Source organism: Bubalus kerabau, chromosome 6 (assembly GCF_029407905.1).
Source record: "Bubalus kerabau isolate K-KA32 ecotype Philippines breed swamp buffalo chromosome 6, PCC_UOA_SB_1v2, whole genome shotgun sequence".
Taxonomy (NCBI): Eukaryota; Metazoa; Chordata; class Mammalia; order Artiodactyla; family Bovidae; genus Bubalus; species Bubalus kerabau.
The window spans coordinates 100,819,919-100,844,953 of NC_073629.1; the positions used below are offsets into that span (position 1 = coordinate 100,819,919).

A 25,035-nucleotide genomic window follows, 5' to 3' on the forward strand; every position below is an offset into this window, starting at 1 on the left:
CTTTGCTGTAGAGCAGAAACTAACACAACATTGTAAACCAACCATACTCAATAAAATTTCTTTTAAAAAAGAAAAAAAGAGTAAGAGTACCTAACTGTACCTTAGGGTGCAGTATGTGTGCTAAGTCACTTCAGTCGTATCTGACTCTTTGCGACCCTAAGGACTGACTATAGACCACCAGGCTCCTTTGTCCATGGGATTCCCAGGCAAGAAACTGGAGTGGGTTGCCATGCCCTCCTCCAGGGTCTCTTACATCTCCTGCATTGGCACGTGGATTCTTTACCACTAGCACCACCTGGGAAGCCTGTACCTTAGGGTAACAAATAGATAACAAAGGGGGGAATTCCTTTCGTGTAAACACTCTAACTAATAAATGGAAAAGGAATGGGAATATCACCTTTTTTGCAAACTCATAATAAAATAATGGATGTAAGTAATAATTATCAAAGACCACTACTATCAAAAAAAGGGAGAAACCTGACATGACCTGAGTCCTAACAGCTGTACACGGCACCAACTTCTGTTAAGTATTCTTCTCCAGGGTCCCAAATCAAATTAGAATCAGATCTAACCTACAGTTTACAGGAAATACAGAGGTCACAAGATCATGTTAAATAACTTCTCAGGGATGCAATCAGGAAAATCCAGAATGTGGGAAAGCCTACAAGGACAAACAACTCAGTTGCTTCAACAAATTAAATACAAGGAAGAAAAGGAAACGAAAAAGAGGATGGGAAAACCAAAGACAGTTAAAGGTAGAGTGACCAGACACCCCAACTTGTCCATTATAACCCTGGTTCATGCCTGATATCCCAGGGTAACTGTTAATAGAGTCCTCTTTCATTATTAAAAGCTTCCTAGTTTAGATAATAAATTATATGGTCACCCTACCTAAGAGATGAAAGTGAAAGTCGCTCAGTCATGTCTGACTCTTTGCGATCCCATGGACTATACAGTCCATGAAATTCTCCAGGCCAGAATACTGGAGTGGATAGCCTTTCCCTTCTCCAGGGGATCTTCCCAACCCAGGAATCAAACCCAGGTTTCCTGCATTGCAGGCGGATTCTTTACCAGCTGAGCCACAAGGGAAGCCCAAGAAAACTGGAGTGGGTAGCCTATCCCATTTCCAACGGATCTTCTGGAACCAGGAATCAAACTGGGGTCTCCTGCATTGCAGATGGATTCTTTACCAACTGAGCCCTAAGAGATACGGTAATCAACAAACTGTGTAAACAACTGTCATAAAACATTTGAACCCTGACTAGATATTTGATGATATTGCAAGGTAAGAGTTCTTACCTTTAGAAATACAAACTGATATATTTACAGATGAAATGACATGAGATTTGCTTTAAAATAACTGAGTGGGGGGAGAGGGAATAGGAGGGATGTAGATGAGATAATACTGATCATGAGTTGTTAACACAACTTACAGTGGGATATAAGACTACTCTCTCTACTTTGGAATATTATAGAGATTTCCCACAATATGATATTAAAAAGAGAGTAAGTTTTCCAGTAAACAAAATTTTCCTACTTCTAGAAACAGAAATACCCTAGAAACCTTCAGCTTCCTGCTCTTAATTCAAGAGCAAGCCTTTGGCATGTTGCCTGATAGAACTATATATTTATTCAGAGTCACTGAAGCCAGGATCTATAATTCTCTGCCATACAGTTCCCTGAAGTTAAATCACAGCTAGTATCCTTCATTACTTTATCTTTCCATAAAAATTTTTTAAAAAGGACTGCTGCTGCTAAGTCACTTCAGTCGTGTCCAATTCTGTGTGACCCCATAGACGGCAGCCCACCAGGCTCCCCCATCCCTGGGATTCCCCAGGCAAGAACACTGGAGTGGGCTGCCATTTCCTTCTCCAATGCGTGAAAGTGAAGTCGCTCAGTCGTGTCCGACTCTTCGCGACCCCACGGACTGCAGCCTACCAGGCTCCTCCATCCATGGGATTTTCCAGGCAAGAGTACTGGAGTGGGGTGCCATTGCCTTCTCCGTTAAAAAGGACTATCCCTTCCCTAACAGGAGAATCACATTTGAATATGCTCCCAAGTTGTTCTTTCCCTTACACAGGAGTGGGTGTGGTGGACAGGAATGAAACACATTAAGCTCGTCTCAATGGGCTTTTCCCACTGCCAAGAAATGGCCCAAAAGAGAATTTAGTTCGGTTTACTCATTTACTCATGAGTAAATTTTTACTCATTTTACTTCATGTCCTGGTGTGCCCCAGAGGGCCAGTTTTAGCTACAATAATTAGTGAGCCTGCGTGAGAAGGCAAGAGAGAACACAGCTGCTACTGCCTCATCTTAGCCAGTAACAAAACTTCCAAGGGCAGAACATAATGATAAGTGATACCTAGAGTTACTCAAGAGAAAATCAGAATATGAGAAAACTAAAAGGAAGCAAAAGGAAAAATAATAGAAGCCAAAAAAAAAAAAAAAAGTGAGGATTAGCAACAGGTGAATTTTCTAACAAAGACAGCAAAAAAACTGTTACAGCAACAATAATTGTTATTCTGAACAATCTTACAGGTACTGACTTATCAAATCCTGACAGTGATACCTGAAGTCTATTACTATCCCCAGTTTAATAACATAGAAAACTGAGACAGAAAGGGAAGTGATTTGCCTACAACAGGGCCAGAATAAGAACAAGTTCTGGAGACATTCCTCTTTTAGAGTTACTTTGAAAAGCAGTTGTTTAAAGAAAGACAGATAAGACAAGCAGGTGTTGGTAAATGAAAATAGTGCTTTCTCTTTGGCAGGAAACAATCTTGACACTACCAAAAAAGGGTTTCAAAGGCTGCCCAGATTTGGAGGACGCCCAAAGCAACACCTGTCCTTTGCCACTAAAGTCTACAGAAAGCTTCTCACAAATGTGACACAGGAAGGGCCAGAGGGCTGAATTAGTACTAGCTGCAAACTTCAATGGTGAACTTTTTGTTGAAGATGTTCAACCAAAGAATAACTTTTTCACTAGAGATTGTACGAAAAGAATTTCTATACAGTGGGAAGTAGGCTACAGCTAGAACTCTTCCTATACAAAGTTCATTCTAATGAGGACTTCTTGCTGCACTTTAGGGCTGACGAAAACAATGGCAACTCAAAACTGAATCAAAACCTAAGCCATTCTATGTTCCAGGGAGTTGCCAACACCAAGCTTCTATCCCCAGGAGGTCTAAAATCCCAATGAACGGCCCAAGACACAGCTTCCTGCTGTCTTTAGGGACATCAATTACACCAAGGACCGTATCTAGTACTCCTTCAAATAGGGTTATATCAACAATACAATACCCATGTCTCAGTGCCAATCAGTAGGCTAGAATCACATTCTTAGAAGAGGTACAAGTTGACTAAAGGTTTGAGGTTAATTCAACCCAAATCACAATCGCATTTATTATGCCTCTTAAGGTTGACCATACCCATCTAGGACACTTGAAAGGTAGCATCAACACCTGTCTGTAACAGACCCATTCCTTCTCATCAAGGAACAAATGGAAATGTACTATAAGAATTCAAAAGGTCATTATTTTTAAACTGTGTCTTCATTGCCCTTCAAATTACTACGGACAACAATCTGTGAGGTCTTAAATATATCACTAAGATGCAGCACTCAATAAAAAGGGTTAAGATTCTGAGCAGTGCCAGTTCTAACTACTATTTCTAGCCCCTTTGGCCAATGCAACCAAAAGCCTCAATAGCGGTGTCAGTTTGCCAGGGCTGCCATATCAAAGTACCACACACTGGGTGGCAAGAGACATTTATTTCCCTCATTTCTGGGGGCCAGAAGGTGTCAGCAGCGTTGTTTCATCTGAGGCCTCACTCCTTGGCTTGTAAATGGCTGTCTTCTCCCTCTGTATCTGCGCCCCTGTCTAAACCCCTTCTTCTGAGTTATTGTTGTTGTTCAGTCGCTAAGTCGTGTCCGACTCTTTTGAGACCCCATGGACCGTAGCCCTCCAGGCTCCTCTGTCCCTGGAATTTCCCAGGCAAGAATACTGGAGTGGGTTGCCATTTCCTTCTCCAGGGGATCTTTCTGACCCAGGGATCAAACACATGTCTCCTGCTTGGCAGGTGCATTCTTTACCACTAAGCCACCAAGGAAGCCTCCTTCTTATAAGTACACCAGTCATATTACAGCCCATCCCAAAGATCTTATTTAACCTTAATTATCTCCATGAAAATCCCATCCCCCAGTACAGTCACCTTCTAGGAATTGGAGGTTTAAAGCTTCAACAAATGAATTTTAGGGGGACACAATTCAGCCCATAAAAATAGTATGAAAAGTGAAAGTGAAGTTGCTCAGTCGTGTCCGACTCTTTGCAACCCCATGGACTGTAGCCTACCAGGCTCCTCCGTCCATGGAATTTTCCAGGCAAGAGTACTACAGCGGGTTTCCATTTCCTTCTCCAGGGGATCTTCCCAACCCAGGGATCGAACCCAGGTCTCCTGCATTGCAGGCAGACGCTTTACGGTCTGGGCTACCAGGGAAGCCCTAAAAATAGTATACTCTGTGGAAATAAAAGACATCCTAATATGGCCACTGCATGGCAGCAGTATGTAGATCCTAGATCTCTCCTGGGTCATCTATTTTTAAACAGAGGTTAAATTCACTGCCAGTAGCTCTAGAATTTTCTTCACTTATTCAGACTTTACTAGAATCATTTTTCTCTCTCAGCTTATATTTGCGCAATTGCTAAATAACAGCATGTTCATTAGGCACATGTACTAATGTGCAAAAATGGTAACATTTTGTAGAATTTAGGTTCATCATTGTGTTCATTAAAAACTCATTCTGTCCTAGACTCAGAATGTGAACTCAGAGAACAAAACTAAATTAGTGGATAACAACAGTGAACGTGGGTAAAAGAATAAAATGGAATGACACATGCCTAAAAGAAGGACAGAGGTTTTTAAAAGGAAATAAAGATAATGGCATGGAAGTGAAAATGGATTAGAAATACCAACTCCCTGAGTATGAGCGGATTTGTATAAGAATGTCATGACTAGGTTACCTTGGGAAAAGAGAAGACCTGGGTCCACAAAATTACTTCTGATCAAAACACACTACATGAAAGAAGTATCTTAGATGGGGAAGCAGAACAGTATAGTTGTTGAGAACACGATCTCTGGAGCCAGACAGCTTGGGTTTTAATCCCACTTTTGCCATTTACCATCTGTTTTATCTCAAGTAATTTATTTAATCTCTCTGCACTTCTGTTTTCTCATTTGCAAAACAAGCATAACAATAATCCCTACCACACAAACCTGGTGTGTGGATTGAATGATTTACAGATTTTTAAATAGTTAGAATGGTACTCAGCTGGGGCACTATTAAGTCCTAAGAATTTGTTTACTTACTAACTAAACACACAATAGCACATTTCATTAGAAACATTATAGCAGAGTTAAGACTACAGATACTACAGCAAGATCCTTTGGGGCTGAATGCCAGTTTCCACTGCCTACGTGAACTGAGAACTTCCCACTGCCTACGTGAACTGAGAACTTCCAGATGTACAAAGCTGGATTTAGAAAAGGCAGAGGAACCAGAGATCAAATTGCCAACATCTGTTGGATCATAGAAAAAGCAAGGGAATTCCAGAAAAACATCTACTTCTGCTTTGCTGACTATGCAAAAACCTTCAATTGTGTGGATAACAAGACCCTGTGGAGAACTCTTAAAGAGATGGGAATAGCAGATCACCTTACCTACCTCCTGAGAAACCTGTGTACAGGTCAAGAAGCAATAGTCAGAACTAGATATGGAACAATGGACTGGTTCAAAATTGGGAGAGGAGTACATCAAGGTTGTATATTGTCACCCTGCTTATTTAACTTACATGCAGAATACATCATGCAAAATGCCAGGCTCAATGAATCATAAGCTGGAATCAAGATTGTCGGGAGAAATATCAACCTCAGATATGCAGATGATACCTCTCTAATGGCAGAAAGCAAAGAGAAGCTGAAAAGCCTCTTGATGAAAGTGAAAGAGGAGAGTGAAAAAGCTGGCTTAAAACTCAACATTCAAAAAGTTAATATCACAGCATCCAGTCCCATCACTTCATGGCAAATAGCTGGGGAAAAAGTAGAAGCAGTAACAGATTTTATTTTCTTGAGCTCCAAAAATCACTGTAGATGGTGACTGCAGCCACAAAATAAAAAGCTCTGATAAACCTAGACAGCATATTAAAGAGCAGAGACATCACTTTGCTGACAAAGGTTTGTATAGTCGAAGCTAGGGTGTTTCCAGTAGTCATCTATGGATGTGAGAGTTGGACCACAAGGAAGGCTAAGTGCCAAAGAATTGATGCTTTCGAACTGTGGTGCTAGAGAAGATTCTTGAGAGTCCCTTGGGCTTCAGGGAGATCAAACCAGTCAGTCCTAAAAGTAATCAATATTGAATATTCATTGGAAGGACTGATGCTAAAGCTGAAGCTCTAATACTTTGGCCACCCGATATGAAGAGCTGACTCATTGGAAAAGACCCTGATGCTGGGAAACATTGCAGGCAGGAAGAGAAGCAGGCGATAGAGGATGAGATGGTTGGATGGCATCAATGAATCAATGGGCAAGAGTTTGAGCAAACTCCAGGAATTGGTGATGGACAGGGACGGGGAGGCCTGGCATGCTGCAGTCCATGGGGTCACAAAGAGTCGGACACGGCTGAGTGACTGAACTGAACAACAACTGGTTACTAGCTTCCCAGAGCTCACATAGGGCTAGGAATGGACAATGCTCCCACCAGCCAGCGTAGAAAAAATCACAATGCATGGTCATCAAGTACAGTACTTAGAAAGTACTGCCTCCATATAAAGAAAAAATTAGACCCACATGCTGCTCTGGGACCATCTACAAAGCCTAAAAGTAACCCTCAAAAGGATCAAACTATTTCTTTCTGATAATTTAACTGCATCTCAGAATAAAATTCAAGAACATTTAAAGAAATACAAACATAGCCAGCAAAGGTAAAATTATCTTGCTGTATCAGTGAACTGGTATGATGCATATGAGAGATACAAAAAAAGAATGGAATAAAACACTAATACAGTGACCAGATATGTGGACAAGTCTGCTGGGGTGGGGGGGAATTTAACAAGTTGTCAAACTTGTCAAACAATTTCCAATTACATCTCTTTAGCCCAGACCTCACATATCTCTAACTGAATGTCTAATTAGCTATCTCTTGCAGTCCCCCAGTCTCAGTTCATGATAACTAAACTTTTCTAGCTGTTCAGTGCCAAATCTTCGGTTATCTTTAACTCAACCTAAACCTATAAGATACTGCCTTAGACTGTGTCCTAAGAACACAGGTATCATGGGCTAGTAAGGTTGGGGAACCAAGATTCTGTAAGCCACATGGCACAGCTGAAAAAACAGGGGGTGAGGGGGCCTAGTACTTTAAGCCATGTGCCAAGATGGGGTACACCATAGCTTGTGGGTGCTACCCAACCTACAATTTTTCTCAGTCTCATGCACCAAGGTCTAGTACCTCCAGAATAAGGTGATTTCAGGGAGGAATCAGCTTCTAATGCTGCCCTATGTCAGTCTAAACTTTCCCTCAATTGTCTTTGGAGTTTGAGTTCATATATCAAATAATGTCACTTAAGTCTGTATAGTAAGTTTTGCTTCTATTTAAATTTGTCTTTTGCCACATTAATTTTTTTTTCTAACAGAAAGCTTACCAAATACCTACTGATCAATCATACCTTCCTCTTACTTGAAAAACTTTTTCAGTTGGTTTCTTAGTCCTTCCTGAAGAACTGTTCCTTTTTAGTTTCTCCTCTGCTAGTTCCTTGTCTCCCGAATCGCTTAAAGTCAGATTGCCCCAGTCCAGGGCTCAATCCATTAACATTTCCTCCTTCTCTACTCACTGGATAATCTCATAAACCTAACGATTCATTTATAAGATGACAATTTCCAATTACATCTCTTTAGCCCAGACCTCACATATCTCTAACTGAATGTCTAATTAGCTATCTCTTGCAGTCCCCCAGTCTCAGTTCATGATAACTAAACTTTTCTAGCTGTTCAGTGCCAAATCTTCAGTTATCCTTAACTCACCATTTTCTCAGATTCTGCATCTAATCCACACTGCTTACCACCTGCACCATCGTGGGTTCAAACCACTGTCTCTCACCTAGAATATACCAGTAGCCTTCTAACTACAGTGGCAGTGATTCTTTTCATCTGAGTTGGATCATGGCATTCTTCTGCTTTAATCTATTCAATAGCTTCTCAACTCACTCAGTGAAAGAATAAGCATCCTTATCATGGTTTTAAACCTCTACTTTATCTGGCTCCCCACTACATCTCAGACCTCATTTCTTCCCACTCACCACCTAACTCATTCTACACGAGCTTCACTGGACTCTGCTGTACAAAGAACACACAGAGCAAGCTCTTAGATCAGGTCTTAGGCACTTTCTGCTGCCTCTGTCTGAAATGCTCTTCCTTCAGATATCACTTTTCTGGCTCTGAGACTTACTTCAGGTCTTTCCTCAAATGTCAACTTATTGCTGAGGACCTCCCTGGCCATCTTACATGAAATGTCAACCCCTGGATCCCACATTCCCCATCCCCCTTATCCTACTGTATTTTCTCAGTATCATTTATGTCCATCTCTTTTTACTCACTAATTTGCTTGCCTCCCTCCACTAGAATCTAAGCTCACTGAGAGCAGGGACTTTACTCTTTTGTGATCACAGTCCTTCATGAGAAAAACAGTGCCCAGCATATAGCATGGACTCATTTTCCTTCTGTGTAAAATGTGGGTTTGGACTAGTTAACCCTCAGAGAGCTCAAGCATTCTATCATGCTATGTTTCTCCTATGGGGTGGTCACAGGGCTGTCCATTGGTTAAGATGGACACACAATTATACAACTACTGATATGCTATACTACTTTTTCCCCTAATTTTGCATGTAACAGAGATCTGTGAAATTCCTTTCACACAAGCCATCACTTTTGTGCAGTTTCTCCCCATTATTAAGGAGAAAGGCCTAGGTTTTACTTATCAGGCCAGAAGCAATCGCTGAGGCCCACGTTCACCACAGTAGGTCTCCTTACCTCCACTGCAGTGAGCGGCTGGAACAGGGACTGCCAGGACTGCTATGGGCGTGTGTGTTCAGGAAAAAGGCAAGAGGAGAAGTAGCCAGAGTACATTCGGCACTAAAAGGGACTTTAGAGAGGGACCAGGCTGGAGCCGACGTGGGAGAAAGTACGTGCCGGTTTACTTCAGATCCTCGGCAAAGAGCAGAGATTCTGACAACGTACCACAGCAGAGAAAAACAGAGTCAGTGGTAATTTCTCAGCCAGAAAGAAACATTCAAAGTGGGTTAGTCTAGGCAAGAGGCTCAAGAAAAGTAAGTGGTCAAAAACCATTCTCAGATATTAATATCATAGTCAGTACCAATGTTGGCACAGAATGACCATGGAGACTAAAACTTAATCCACAGAATTAAAACCAAAAAGTTAAGCTTTGGATATTCAAAGTATTTAGGTTGGCTTCTGTGAAAATGTGGTAAATTTACTACCATTCATCAATTAACAAGCAATAGACAATATGGTGTATTCAATGACTAAAATTTCCTAGAGAAACATATATGTCAATAAAAGTAAAGCATTCTTAATAGTTTAAGTTGTTAGATTACATCTAAAATAATACCAAGTTGTTTAACTAACTTTTGTCTGAGTACACCAAATAATGTTATTTCACTATATATAATAAATTTTGCTTCTATTTAAATTTTCATTTTGCAGGTTGTTTTTTTCCCCAAAAAAAACAATTTAACCATCTTAATGTGTTAAATCCTAAAGAAGACTAAGTGAGATCATTAGACTGAACACAGACAGATGGTAAATATGAATTTCTATTTTTTAATCATATATAATAGACATGTCACAGATGATGAAAAATAATTGACAGACGCATAGCATTTGTGTAGTAGTGGTATAGCTTTCTATACAAATACAATATTTAACTACGATACCTTATTTACAAGATAGGAAAAAAACTTAAGTATCACATAAGCACCTGTTTAAAAATGATGTTAGTTTCCTGTATTGTTACTGCTACCTGTTTGGATTTGATGACATTCTACTTGTATTTAATTACATATATTCAAAAGAAATCTCCACCTTCCTATATATTATCCCTCTAGCTGGCTTCAGCATATTTCTCAGATGAGTACAAAATATGAAGATATAATAGGATGGTAAAATTTTTCAATATATTTTTAAATTATAAGCAAAAACATTAATTTTTCACTTTAAAAAAGAATTTCCACTTTTCTAAAGAACTCTAAATGACATCTAAATTTAAAAAATTAGTTCCCTAGTACAGCTGACGCTTGAACAATGCGGGTGCCAAGTCCCTTTGAGGTTGAAAATCTGTCTATAACTTGACAGCTGTCACTCCAACTTCCTAGTCAGCACTCCATATCTGAGGTTCTGCACCTGCAGGTTCAAGTAACTGTACATTGTGTAGTACTGTAGCACATATTTATTGAAAAAATCTGTGGTGTAAGTGGACCTGTGGTTTTAAGGGTCAACAGTACATATAAGCTAGAGTTAATCAGAACATACACTTTTCTTGTTAACCTGAATAACATTGCTTATAGAAAATTTTGGAGTCTTAAATCTTATCACATAAAATGAGGCTTAGCCATCTGATGAATATATAATTTGAAATTATGAAAAATCTATGAAAACCAAATTTCATTCTCTTTGCTCTTAATTACCACTCTGCAAACTGGTTATACTCTGGGGCTGCAGTCTAAAAAGGAATGTTTGAAAAAGGGAAGAGATTGATAAACTACTTCCTAGATCCTCAAGGAGTGTTTTCCTAATCCAAATGCAAAGTCACTAAAACAGATACAATGATTAAAATTACCACTACACTAATGTTTGGAGAGCATGATTTTTAATCCCTATGTTTCCTTAATTGATGAAGTTTCTCTATTGTGGTCATTTACTTTGTAGGTTTAATATGGAAATAAACCATTTTTTTTTTTAAGTGTGCCAATACTTCCGATTTTATACTCCAAACAAGTCTGATTTCCCAAGGTCTGGTAGAATCATCAGTTCAATCAATGAGCATCCGCTAGCACTGAAGGGCAACGACCCAAAGGAAGCCCACTGACAAAGTCTGCCTACTTGAGTAGGCTGTGCTGTCTTCACGTAACCACTACCCTTCGGGGAAGGAAATCTGAAGTGCATTCCCTCTGCCCTGTTACAGCAAAGGCCGTTCGAGACAGATCATTGAAAGGGAATGAACTCTATGGCACTCCTTTCCCTGGTTCCCTAATTTGCTGATCAATTCACTCAATACTTCTTCGTTAAATAAGCCTGAGCACCTCTTGGGAAAGCTACCCTGAAGTGGAAGTCTTCTTCCATTCCCCAGCTTCAAAATCCTTACCTAAGTATTATTCCTATATTGGTCAACATAGAAATAAAATTCCCGTCCTAAAAGACTCAGGCTTGGATCTGCAAGGGCAGATCTGAGTTCCTGAGCTGACAGTCCAAGGGCAGAAATACAATACCTTCTCTAGTCAAAAGAGGAGATATTTTCCTTTCCATTTGTTTCTCACATCCACTGGGACTTTGACAGTTACTTTAAATATACTTTTGCTTGCAAGGCAGGAAAAAAAATCTTCATTGTTAGCCCGGCTTCCCAAGTACCATCTCTAAAAGACATCTAACTCAGTTTTCAGAATTAGAAACCCCGTATACCTCTGCCAGGGACCACTGTTTTGACCTTGAATTCATGAAGCCAGCCCAGCCCTCTTCCTGACAGGCATCTCCAAACCAGAGTCTTTATCCAAGCAAATGAAGGTGTGTTAGTTGGCATTAGTTCTTTTCCTGACACCTGCCAGTTTCCACTCAGAGACCCCAGCCTCCTTACTGGATCCGCAGGCATGGTGCTCCCAGTCTCTCTCTCCTCCGTTTCATCATTTTCCTGGCTACTCAAGCTTTTGCCCTCTCCCACTTGGAATCTTGGCAGGAAGTTCTCTCACACAAGAGGTATGCAGGCATAAGCCAAAGGAAACTTACAAAGGTTTCCCAAATTTAAGAGAAAAATTTAAGTACTTTTCTTCAAAATTATGATTATCAGCAACACCCCCCCCTTAAAAAAACCTAAGAGCACAAAAGGCAGCAGTGAGGCAGAGTGAGGAGTCCCAGAGCCCGAATGAATCAGCTGTCCTCTGTCTGCCTGACATCATTCACACTCAGCCCAGAACAAATCAGAGTCCCAGGAAGCACCTCGTTCCTCCTCAGTGACAAGCATCAAATCCCCTCCCCCACACATCAGTCACAACCTCCAGCCCTGAAGCCGGGCAACAGTGAGGACTCTGGCAGAGACTGCACATACCAACTTGAAAACTCACACTGTGACAGAAATACTATTAACTCAGGAGGCGTGGGTCAGGCTGGAACAGCTGCTGCAGTGGGTAGCGGACTGGAACAAAGCACATTAAGGATCCCAAATCAGTAAATAATGAGCTAAGAATATGTGGGCATTTCTGCAACGTTATTCATTCTCAAGCCCAGACCTCATGGAGGACGACAGAGTTGTAATGTTAGGGCTCAGAAACCAATTTAAGTAAACTCTGTACTTCTTCAGACAAAATCCAGCATCATTTTAAATTCAATTGGTATTACTCTCCAGTCACTTAAATAACCGTCTGGTAAGAATAGCCATAAGTCAAATTAAGAGAAGTAAGCCTAGAAACTACTTAGTTTAATTTCATCCATAAATTATTAATGAAATAATTTCTATGGCAGATATTATATGAGGTAAGCTGCAGAAGAACTGTAAAGAAGGGTAAGTCACTGAACATTTCCCCACCTATAGAATGAAAATAGGTAAGGTGCTTAATAGGTGGGTTGTAGGGAAGATTATTATATGTAAAACAGAAAAGTGCTTAGCATAGGGGAAGTGTTATAGAATTATTAGCTATTATCATAGGTCTTGTCCTCCCAAGAGGGCAAGCTCTCAATCTAAAGGGGAAGATAAGTGCAAACACATAAGAAACCATCTGACAAAAGCAAATAAATTATTGAGCTAAACACTGACAGCTAAGGGAGTGAAAATTAAGCAAAATCTTGGTCCCCTGCTTCAGAGCACCTGCCAACTCGGATGAGATCCTTTCATTCATATGGATGACAAAGTATGTCAAACTGTTCTTCTAGGATAACATCCAAAAGATTAATTCATACTCCAACCAGTGCTTTTTCAACTGCAGGTCACAACTCTTTAGTGAGTCATGAGATCAATTTAGAAAGTCAGGACCAATATTTTCTTAAAAGGGAAAAAGAATTTTCAGAAAAGAAAATATCAGAGTGCTTCACACAAAGTGAGGGGAAGAATTATTTAGTGAAATTTGTGTTTGCAATACCTGTTATTGAAATATGCATTATTTATAAGTGCAAACACATGTCATGGGTTACAGTGTAAAATCTATTATTGAGGGTCATAGTCTAAAAAATTTGGACGCCACTGCTCTAATTACCCAACCAAACTTACCCCACCCGGCAGCTACAGACACTCACTTTCCCTCTCCATGTACCAGCCCAATCATTTGTCTCTCACAGTTCCTTCCCAGAAGCCCCTGTTCTCTATAACAAAAATGGAAACACTCTCTCAGAAATCTACCACCTCTCAACAAGTACTGAGTCCCACTTTGGGAAAGTCTCGTGATGATATCAGGGTCAGTCACAGAAGCCCACACTCCCACATCTAGCAAACTAGCCTCTGTCTATCCCCACCCCAAGCTGAGGCCATGCAGTTAAGGCGAGGTTCTAAGTTCCTACTCAATATTCTCCATTCTCTAATACCCAACCCCAGGCTACTTAATAATAATAATAATAATAATGGAATAATAGCATGCATATCATAGGGCTGTGATGAGGACTACTTGGTGATTGTATGTAGAGTGTTTAGAGTAGAATCTAGTAATTACTTACAATTGTTGGTTGCTTTTTGTTATTATTAACATCATTTTTCATCTAAGAAATGCAAGTTAAAATCACAATGGGATATTACTACCAACCCCTTAGATTGGTCTTAAAATTTAAAGTCTTACTATAACAAGTAAGAGTTAGTATAGTCTCTTCTCTTGTGTTGCTGGAAGAGTGTATTTGCTATGACCAGTGTGTTCTCTTGGCAAAACTCTATTAGCCTTTGCCCTGCTTCATTCTGTACTCCAAGGCCAAATTTCCCTGTTACTCCAGGTGTTTCTTGACTTCCTACTTTTGCATTCCAGTCCCCTATAATGAAAAGGACATCTTTTTGGGGTGTTAGTTCTAGAAGGTCTTGTAGATCTTTATAGAACCGTTCAGCTTCAGCTTCTTCAGCATTACTGGTCAGGGCATAGATTTGGATTACCATGATATTGAATGGTTTGCCTTGGAATTGAATCTGCCTTGCAACGCTGAGGACACGGGTTTGGTCCTTGGTTGGGGAACTAAGATTCCTCATGTTGTGCAGCAACTAAGTTGGGACTTTGCAACTACTGAGCTCCCGCACCACAAGGAAAGATTTCACACGATGCAAGGAAAATCCTGTGTGCCGCAATCTAAGACCCAAATGCAGCCAAAATGTAGCCAAATAAATATTTTAAAAAATTTTAAATACATATCTTAGTCAAAAGAATTTTCACACAGCAGATTCGATGAAAGTAACATTGCAATAAAATACAAGGAAATTAAAGCAAGAAAGTGGAAAAAGTAAGTTGGCATGATGCATTTTTTTTCTATTGCATAAGAAATTATCACAAACATAGCCACTTAAGACAGCACATATTTATTATTTCAATTTCGAGGAGTCTAGAATTCAAGCACAGCTTACCCAGGTTCTCTGCTTAGGGTCTCACAGTGCCTAAGCAGAGGGCCTAGATAAGCTGTATCACCCCTGCACTCTTACACAGGCTTGGCTAAGGAAGAATCCACTTCTAAGTTCAATCAGGTAGTTAGCCAAATTTATTTCCTTCCTACTGGACTGAGGCCTGAGCTGCTTATCAGATATCAACTGAAAGCCAACCTCAGCTCCTAGAAGCTACCATTATTCTGTGCCACATGGGTTTTCCCAACATGGCTGCCTACTTCAAGAAGCCAGAAAGACAGTTTCTATGGTGAGTCTACTAACTTAGACAAAGTCTTATATATCACAATATAGTCACATGAATGACATCTTATCACTTTCACTCTTTCATTGGTTAGAAGCAAGTTTCAGGTACTGCCATACTCAAAGGGAAAATGATTACACAAAAATATTAATAGGGGGAGGAGACTATGGGGGCCACCTTAGAATTTGTTCACCACACACGACTATGAAGCAGATTCACCAACAAATTTCCATAGACTACTTTATTAGGACCACCACAGATCAAAGTTAGTCTGAACATACTGCTATTTTTGGTTTTCTTTATATCCCAGCACTGAAAACATTAAAGGAGATCTTAAAACATGTTCTACGGCTGCCTAGCTATTGTTTTAAGGGATGGTGAAATTGCAACATAAGTGATAGCAATTTATAAGGTGATAATAAAATATTGTGTAATATCTTCTGTGACAAGAATAATTTATCATGAGACTCCATTACAAAGTTTGACATGTAGAGCTCATGGTTCATTTCTAAATCCATGTACTGCTTTAAGAATTTTTTTTAAACTAATTCCAATTTTTACTACTGTAGCAGAACAAATACCCTTTAATTTAAGGGAAAAAAAATCTAAGGAATTCCCTGGTGGTCCAGTGGCTAAAACTCTGAGCTCCCAATAAGAGGGCCTGGGTTTGATCCCTGGTCAGAGAACTAGACCCTACATGTTGCAACTAAGAGTTTTCATGCCACAACTAAAGATACTGCATGCAACAAAAAAAGATTAAAGGTCCTGCATGCTACAAACTAAGACCTGGTGCCCCCAGATAAAAAAAATGCTTTTTAATCTGAAAACAAAATGACTCAAGAAAGTTTATGAAGCTGGTATTGTCAAAATAACACAATTTTTAATATATTTAACTTAGTATATTCACAATATACTATAGCAAGCATCTTTTATTATTCACAATAAAAAAAAGCCTGCTCCTTGGAAGAAAAGCTATGACAAACCTAGACAGCTTATTAAAAAGCAGAAACATTACTTTGCCAACAAAGGTCCATACAGTCAATCAAAACTATGGTATTTCCAGTAGTCATGTATGGATGTGACAGTTGGACCATAAAGAAAGCTGAGCGCCAAAAAAGTGATGCTTCTGAACTGCGGTGTTGAAGAAGACTCTTGAGAGTCCTTGGAATGCAAGGAGATCAAATCAGTCAATCCTGAGGGAAATCAATCCTGAATATTCATTGGAAGGACTGATGCTGAAGCTGAAGCTCCAATACTTTGGCCACCTGATGAGAAGAACTGACTCACTGGAAAAGACCCTGATGCTGCGAAAGATTGAAGGTGGGAGAAGGGGACGACAGAGGATGAGATGGTTGATGGCATCAGCGACTTCATGGACATGAGTTTGAGCAAGCTCCAGGAGTTGGTGATGAACAGAGAAGCCTGGCATGCGGTAGTCCGTGGGGTCCCAAAGAGCAGGACAATGACTGAGCAACTGAACTGAACAGACATTCACAATATCAATCCAATACGTAATCAACATAAAATAAAAACACAGTTTACATTCTTTTTTCGCAGTCTTATTGTAAAAGAACAACATAGCCTTTGAAGACAGGACAAAATGGTTACAACTGATTAGGTCAAAGATGGCAGAAGTTCAACTTCCAGTAGACCTTGAGCTTCATTATATGCTCATCATAATACATTAACATATGCTAAATGACACACCTGCCAGCACCACAGCAGTTTCAAGGCCAACAATAAAAAGGCCAAATAGTGGGCAGGGCCCAATTTCTGTAAATCTCTTCCACTTCTTCAAAATTATGGAAATAATCCTCCTACTCATTAGCCCATGAAATTACCCAGCCCATAAAAACTAACTCTGCCATGTTTCAGGGCCTCCTGCCTTCTGAGATGGCCCACACTCTGTGTGGAATGTGTTTCTCCCATGGCCACTCTCATTTTCCAAGACAACCCCATGACCTAGGACCAGCTCTTACCTTTAGAGATGGACTGCATTCTGTCTATGACATGCATATACTCTCTAAGTAAATCTACTTCTTACCTATCATTGTGTGTCTCACTGAATTCTTTTCGCAATGAGACATAAATAACCTGAACTTCATGAAGTTTTGATATTTGGTATGTGAATATGTGATCTCAATTAAAACACAGTGGGTTCAAGTCCCAGTCTAGTTTCTGGCTGGATTTGAGTCCTGGCCATGCAAACGAGTCCCAATTTGAGTTGTACAGTTTCATATATATTTCTCAGAATTCATCAAGCAAAACTTTTTGGGGACACCCAGAGAGCTTATTTGTATGAGTTATAACTATCAATAATAAATGTACTACAAATGGAAACTACAAAGTTGTGTGTGTGTGTGTGTGTGTGTGTGTGTGTGTGTGTGTGTGAGCTTAAACAACAGACATTTACTTCTCCCAGTCTGGAGGCTGGGAAGTCCAAGATTAAGATACTAGCAGATTTGAAGAATCTAATGCAGGGGATATGAGTTTGATCCCTGATTCAGGAAGATTCTACATTTCACAGAGCAACTAAGCCTGTGGGCTGCAACTATGGAAGCCCACTCACTCTAAAATCTGTGCTCTGCAACGAAAAGCCACTGCAATGAGAAGCCAGCCCACAGAGCCCCCACTTGCTGCAACTAGAGAAAGCCTTTATGCAGCAGGTAAGACCCAGAGCAGCCAAAATAAACAAAACAAAAAAGATGCTAGCAGATCTGTTTCCTTGTAGGGCTCACTTCCTGAGTTATAACCAGCAGTCACCTTCTCACTGTTTCCTCAAGGGAGAGAGCAAGAGAAGGGAAAGAAGGAGGGGGCTGGCAGTGGAAGCGGAGAGCCACAAGTACTCTCTGTCTCTCTCCCTCTTCTTATAAGGGCACTAATTCCTTATAAGGGCACCCACAGGACTTCATCTAAATCTAATTACATCTCAGACATTTTAATAATGTTATTTATTGATTCATCTGAAGACAACAATCATAAACACATTACATGTTAATATCATTTTAGTATTACTAAGAATTGAACCTGATTTGACAACCCCTTAAGAACTATCCACGCGGGCGGCTGCGAGGGCGCACAAGCGCGGGCGGCTGCGACGGGCGAGGACCTACCCCGGGTCTGAGGTCACGGGCGGTGGCCGAGAGTGCCAAGCTGCGACAACGCAGGAGCAGCCGAGAGGAGCTACCCCACATCCGAGGGCAGGGGTGGCGGCCGGGAGAAGCTACCCCACGCACAAGGTCATGGGCGGCGGCAGAGAGGAGCAACCCCATATTCAAGGAGCGGTGGCTGCCCCAGCACAGGAGGGCCTAGAGGAGCTACTCCACGTTCAAGGTCAGGAGGGGCAGCGGTCAGGAGATACCCCTCGTCCAAGGTAAGGTGCAGCGGCTGCGCTTTACTGGAGCAGCCGTGAAGAGATACCCCACATCCAAGATAAGAGAAACTCAAGTAAGACGGTAGGTGTCGCAAGAGGGCATCAGAGGGCAGACACACTGAAACCATACTCACAGGAAACTAGTCATTCTTATCACACTAGGACCACAGCCTTGTCTAACTCAGTGAAACTAAGCCATGCCCTGTGGGGCCACCCAAGATGGGCGGGTCATGGTGGAGAGGTCTGACAGAATGTGGTCCACTGGAGGAGGGAATGGCAAACCACTTCAGTATTCTTGCCTTGAGAACCCCATGAACAGTATGAAAAAGCAAAATGATAGGATACTGAAAGAGGAACTCCTCAGGTCAGTAGGTGCCCAATATGCTACTGGAGATCAGTGGAGAAATAACTCCAGAAAGAATGAAGGGATGGAGCCAAAGCAAAAACAATACCCAGTTGTGGATGTGACTGGTGATAGAAGCAAGGTCCAATGCTGTAAAGAGCAATATTGCATAGGAACCTGGAATGTTAGGTCCATGAATCAAGGCAAATTGCAAGTGGTCAAACAGGAGATGGCAAGAGTGAATGTCGACATTCTCTGTCGACACAGCTTTTGACTGCGTGGATCACAATAAACTGTGGGAAATTCTGAAAGAGACAGGAACACCAGACCACCTGACCTGCCTCTTGAGAAACCTGTATGCAGGTCAAGAAGCAACAGTTAGAACTGGACATGGAACAACAGACTGGTTCCAAATAGGAAAAGGAGTACGTCAAGGCTGTATACTGTCACCCTGCTTATTTAACTTACACGCAGAGTACATCATGAGAAACGCTGGGCTGAAAGAAGCACAAGCTGGAATCAAGATTGCCGGGAGAAATATCAATAACCTCAGATATGCAGATGACACACCCTTATGGCAGAAAGTGAAGAGGAACTCAAAAGCCTCTTGATGAAAGTGAAAGAGGAGAGTGAAAAAGTTGGCTTAAAGCTCAACATTCAGAAAACGAAGATCATGGCATCTGGTCCCACCACTTCATAGGAAATAGATGGGGAAACAGTGGAAACAGTGTCAGACTCTATTTTGGGGGGTTCCAAAATCACTGCAGATGGTGACTGCAGCCATGAAATTAAAAGATGCTTACTCCTTGGAAGGAAAGTTATGACCAACCTAGATAGCATATGCAAAAGCAGAGACATTCCTTTGTCAACAAAGGTCCGTCTAGTCAAGGCTATGGTTTTTCCTGTGGTCATGTTTGGATGTGAGAGTTGGACTGTGAAGAAAGCTGAACGCTGAAGAATTGATGCTTTTGAACTGTGGTGTTGGAGAAGACTCTTGAGAGTCCCTTGGACTGCAAGGAGATCCAACCAGTCCATTCTGAAGAAGAGCCCTGGGATTTCTTTGGAAGGAATGATGCTAAAGCTGAAACTCCAGTACTTTGGCCATCTCATGCGAAGAGTTGACTCATTGGAAAAGACTCTGATGCTGGGAGGGTTAGGGGGCAGGAGGAGAAGGGGACAACAGAGGATGAGATGGCTGGATGGCATCACTGACTCGATGGACGTGAGTCTGAGTGAACTCCGGGAGTTGGTGATGGACAGGGAGGCCTGGCGTGCTGCGATTCATGGGGTCGCAAAGAGTCGGACACGACTGAGCGACTGAATTGAACTGAAAGTGTGAATGTGTTCCAGAATATGAAGCAGAACAAAATTGGGAAAGTGATTTTTGTTTGCTGTGCCTTATAAATACCATATCATGAATGTGAAAAGCTATGAATTGGTTAAAATTTTAGCGAAGTTTGCCCAGTTTTGATGGGCCAGTTTCCTTGGCTTACTGTTTATTGCTTTCACCTACCTTATTAAAGTTTATTCTTTTTTCCTGTGTAATGTGCCCAGATAGCAAATATTTTATATCTTAATAAAAACAACTTCCTTCACTTTATGTTGACTTATTATGTCCTTAATTATTTAAGAAAACAAACAAAATAAGGTTCCTCATGGAAAAGCTGAGGTTATTCAAAACTGTGTTACCTTTTATTTAGTTTGACATTGATGAGTTTCATGGAAAAAGCTAACAAATCAGAAAAGATGCTCAGCCTTCCCTAGTTTAAAATTTATAGTGCTAAAATGCTATGAATATAAATATTCCAGAAACTGTATAATTATGGGGAGTTTCTAGAGGTTTGTCAATGCCCTTTTATCCCATCACCTGGAGTCGGAAATGGCAACCCACTCCCAGTATTCTTGCCTGGAAAACCCCATGGACAGAGAGAGAAGCCTGGTGGGCTACAGTCCCTGGGATCACAAACAGTCAGACACAACTGAGTGACTGAGCATGCATTTATCCCATAATGTATTCCTGTTTATGAGTCCTCACAGTGTTTTGCTAGATTTTAGGAAATGATAGTTTAGTTTTTTCAGTCTTAATTTCAGTTACCACTTAAAATGCTTACTTGGTAAAAGCCTTACTTTTAAAATCTAAATCTAGCTTCTTCTAGGCCAATGGAATTTTATAAATGTATACTGATAAATGTCTACCATTTATTGCAGTCTTACTAAATCTTTTTACTTGATATCTGTAGCTTAGTCCTGGCATGTTCTCTGTCAAAAGATTATTACATATTATATATCAAGAATTTTTCCTCTGTAAAAGCTATGTTCATTCATATTTTATAAATCAGATGTAATATCTGCTGTCTTCTTTGAAAAAACTACCCCGAGACATTTTGCCAGAATTTTTTTTCAGTTGATTTTATGATTCTTGCTTTGTATGCTACAGAAACAACTTAATTCCCTTGTTAGCTGGATTGTTCTTGTTATAAACTCTCATCACACCATTCACATTTAAAAACTGTCAATAATAAACTGACCACAGCTGTCATTCCCAAGAGATTTTTTTTTTTTTTAACTGATGCTAGAGTTCAAGGCTTTACAATCAACTACAAGCCAAAGTCTGTGTTTTCAACAAAGAATTGTTTCAGAGTTCCTTGGAAAAGGACTGTACTGTAGTAGGTATTTCAAACTATTGACACTTCAAAGAACAGACTCTTTGGGTACAGGTTTCTGATGGCGTCACTTGTGGAAAACTTTCAGACCATTGCAGTGGACTGAGTCAGAATTTCCGTAACTCTTTTTAGTCGAGAAGCAGACTACTAATCTAAGATCTAGTGAAATGAAAATTAATTACACTAAGGCTGAATGAACTAATGAGGGATGACTGCAGTTTGTTTGGAATATTGTCTTAGCGCCTATTTTCTGGGTATATAAGGAAGCCTACTCTTTCTTCTTAATCGATCTAAATTCTTAATAATTTGCTTTTGTAAAAGGAAACATTTCTGAATTGTATCTGATTCTCACTGACTCCAATGAGATTTGAGAAAATCTTACTAAATTTACTTACTGAATTCCCTTAAAACATAATTGTAAAAAATGGTTATGCAACTAAGAGTTTATCTGAAATGTCATATTTGACAATGATACTTATTTAATCAGGTAAAACAGGCCACTTTTAACGAACTATGGTTGAATTTTTGGACTCAATACATAAAAAATGCTATCAGGAAAATGGGCCTGGTTTTACAGGGTCCAGCAGGTCACTTCCTGGCAGACCCAAGACCCTTAAGACATTTTTAAGGACCTTGAAAAAAAGAAGAATCCACCCAAACTCATAGGTATTACAGATGAAATCTGATAAAGAATTTCTTAAGCTTGGCTCTCTAGCCTCGAAATACAAATAGCAGTGGCTTTTAAATGTTCAATCTGAGACTCTTTATAAAATTCCCAGCAAAGCAAATTTAAGAAGGCCAAACAGGAAATTAACATTATTGCTATCCCTGTGTAAAAAATTAGGCCATATTTAATGAAACCAACCTTCTTGTATGATCAGGAATAGTATTTGAGACTGATTTAATCAAGAGTGAGAGAAAGACAGAAAACTTGGTGTAAGTAAAGAAAAAAAATAGTAATAATCTTCAGATTGAAAACTGCATTGTTTAGAGACTAAATTATTTGATTCTAGCCTTTTATTGCCTTTGTGCTATTTTACAACTCTCTAAATTACAGATAACTGACAGCAATACAAAATAGTTCCTTTCTATAGAAATGCAAATAAGCTCTGTATAGTATACGTTCTACTGACTTCCTTTCTCCCCACAGAAGTATCCAGGTTTGTAAACCACTTATAAATTTATTTCAATATTTCTTTACTACATACAAATTTGTCCTTTTTTCACTTCTCTTCTGAAGTGGCCACAACATGTGCCTGGTACTCATTATTAATAATAATAATGTTAAATAGTAATAAAATATTTAACACCTTAAAAAAACAATAGTTTCACACTTTTTTGTAATTTGTTATTATGAAACTATATTTCTCAAGATAGAAGGATAGAACATATTTTATTTTACCGTTTATTAGCTTTACTTAACGGAGAAGGCAATAGCACCCCACTCCAGTACTCTTGCCTGGAAAATCCCATGGATGGAGGAGCCTGGTAGGCTGCAGTCCATGGGGTTGCTAAGAGTCAGACACAACTAAGCGACTTCACTTTCACTTTTCACTTTCATGCATTGGAGAAGGAAATGGCAACCCACTACAGTGTGCTTGCCTGGAGCATCCCAGGGACGGCAGAGCCTGGTGGGCTGCCCTCTATGGGGTCGCACAGAGTTGGACACGACTAAAGTGACTTAGCAGCTTAGCAGCAGCTTTACTTAAAACTCTTTTACATTTCTATCTCCACATATAAATGTGATCTTGACTTCATGGAGCTTACCATCTGCTATGATCTGAATTGTGTCCCCCACCCAAAATTCCTATTTTGAAGCTCTAATTCCCCAATGACTGACTGTATTTGGAGACAGGATCTTCAGGAGGTAATCACAGTTAAATGAGTTCATAAGGTGGGGGGGGGGGGGGGGGGCTAATCTAATAGGCCTGGAGACCTTATAAGAAGAGGAAGAACTCGATCCTTGATCTTTCCCTTTCTCTACACTCCCTACCCTTATACACATACACACATAGAGGAAAGGCCATGTGAGGATACAGTGAGAACAGTAAGAAAATGGCTTTTTATCAGCAAGCCAGGAAGACAGTTCTCTTTAGAAACCAACCAGGCCAGCACTGTGATCCTGGACATCTATCCTCCAGAACTATGAGAAAATAAATTTCTGTTGTTTAAGCCCTCAGCCTATGGTATTTTGTTATGGCAACCCAACCAGACTAATAGACAATCCATTGAGAGATGAAAGACAAATAATCCTTCATCTCTACCACTGGGAGGTAGAGAACCTATGTAAGACTATTTTCTGTATAAGCCCAATTTTAAAAAATGGAAATACAAAAAACCTCGAATAGCCAAAGCGATCTTGAGAAAGAAGAATGGAACTGGAGGAATCAACCCACCTGACTTCAGGCTCTACTACAAAGCCACAGTTATCAAGACAGTATGGTACTGGCACAAAGACAGAAATATAGATCAATGGAACAAAATAGAAAGCCCAGAGATAAATCCATGCACATATGGACACCTTATCTTTGACAAAGGAGGCAAGAATATACAATGGATTAAAGACAATCTCTTTAACAAGTGGTGCTGGGAAATCTGGTCAACCACTTGTAAAAGAATGAAATTAGAACACTTTCTAACACCATACACAAAAATAAACTCAAAATGGATTAAAGATCTCAACGTAAGACCAGAAACTATAAAACTCCTAGAGGAGAACATAGGCAAAACACTCTCTGACATACATCACAGCAGGATCCTCTATGACCCACCTCCCAGAATATTGGAAATAAAAGCAAAAATAAACAAATAGGACCTAACTAACCTTAAAAGCTTCTGCACATCAAAGGAAACTATTAGCAAGGTGAAAAGACAGCCTTCAGAATGGGAGAAAATAATAGCAAATGAAGCAACTGACAAACAACTAATCTCGAGAATATACAAGCAACTCCTACAGCTCAACTCCAGAAAAATAAATGACCCAATCAAAAAATGGGCCAAAGAACTAAATAGACATTTCTCCAAAGAAGACATACAGATGGCTAACAAACACATGAAAAGATGCTCAACATCACTCATTATCAGAGAAATGCAAATCAAAACCACTATGAGGTACCATTTCACACCAGTCAGAATGGCTGCGATCCAAAAGTCTACAAGTAATAAATGCTGGAGAGGGTGTGGAGAAAAGGGAACCCTCTTACACTGTTGGTGGGAATGCAAACTAGAACAGCCACTATGGAGAACAGTGTGGAGATTCCTTAAAAAACTGGAAATAGACCTGCCTTATGATCCAGCAATCCCACTGCTGGGCATACACACTGAGGAAACCAGAAGGGAAAGAGACACGTGTACCCCAATGTTCATCGCAGCACTGTTTATAATAGCCAGGACATGGAAGCAACCTAGATGTCCATCAGCAGATGAATGGATAAGAAAGCTATGGTACATATACACAATGGAGTATTATTCAGCCATTAAAAAGAATACATTTGAATCAGTTCTAATGAGGTGGATGAAACT

At 40.1% G+C, this 25,035-nt stretch overlaps 1 protein-coding gene across 6 annotated transcripts in view; it reads right to left on the reverse strand.

Annotated features, from left to right (window-relative positions):
* Positions 1-25,035, reverse strand: part of MAST2 (microtubule associated serine/threonine kinase 2) — a 212,193-nt gene that overhangs the window by 86,939 nt on the left and 100,219 nt on the right. The window contains exons 1-2 of one of the 6 annotated variants that reach the window (XM_055586012.1): positions 11,912-12,205; positions 9,076-9,270 (exon numbers count right to left, since the gene is read on the reverse strand). The exons of 4 other annotated variants lie outside the window; for them this stretch is intronic. In XM_055586012.1, coding sequence (XP_055441987.1) covers positions 9,076-9,270; positions 11,912-11,961 — 245 coding nt within the window. In that variant the 5' untranslated portion in view covers positions 11,962-12,205. Of the gene's footprint in view, positions 1-9,075; positions 9,271-11,911; positions 12,206-25,035 lie in introns of those variants that run through there. One more of the 6 variants, XM_055586013.1, reaches the window with a different exon arrangement.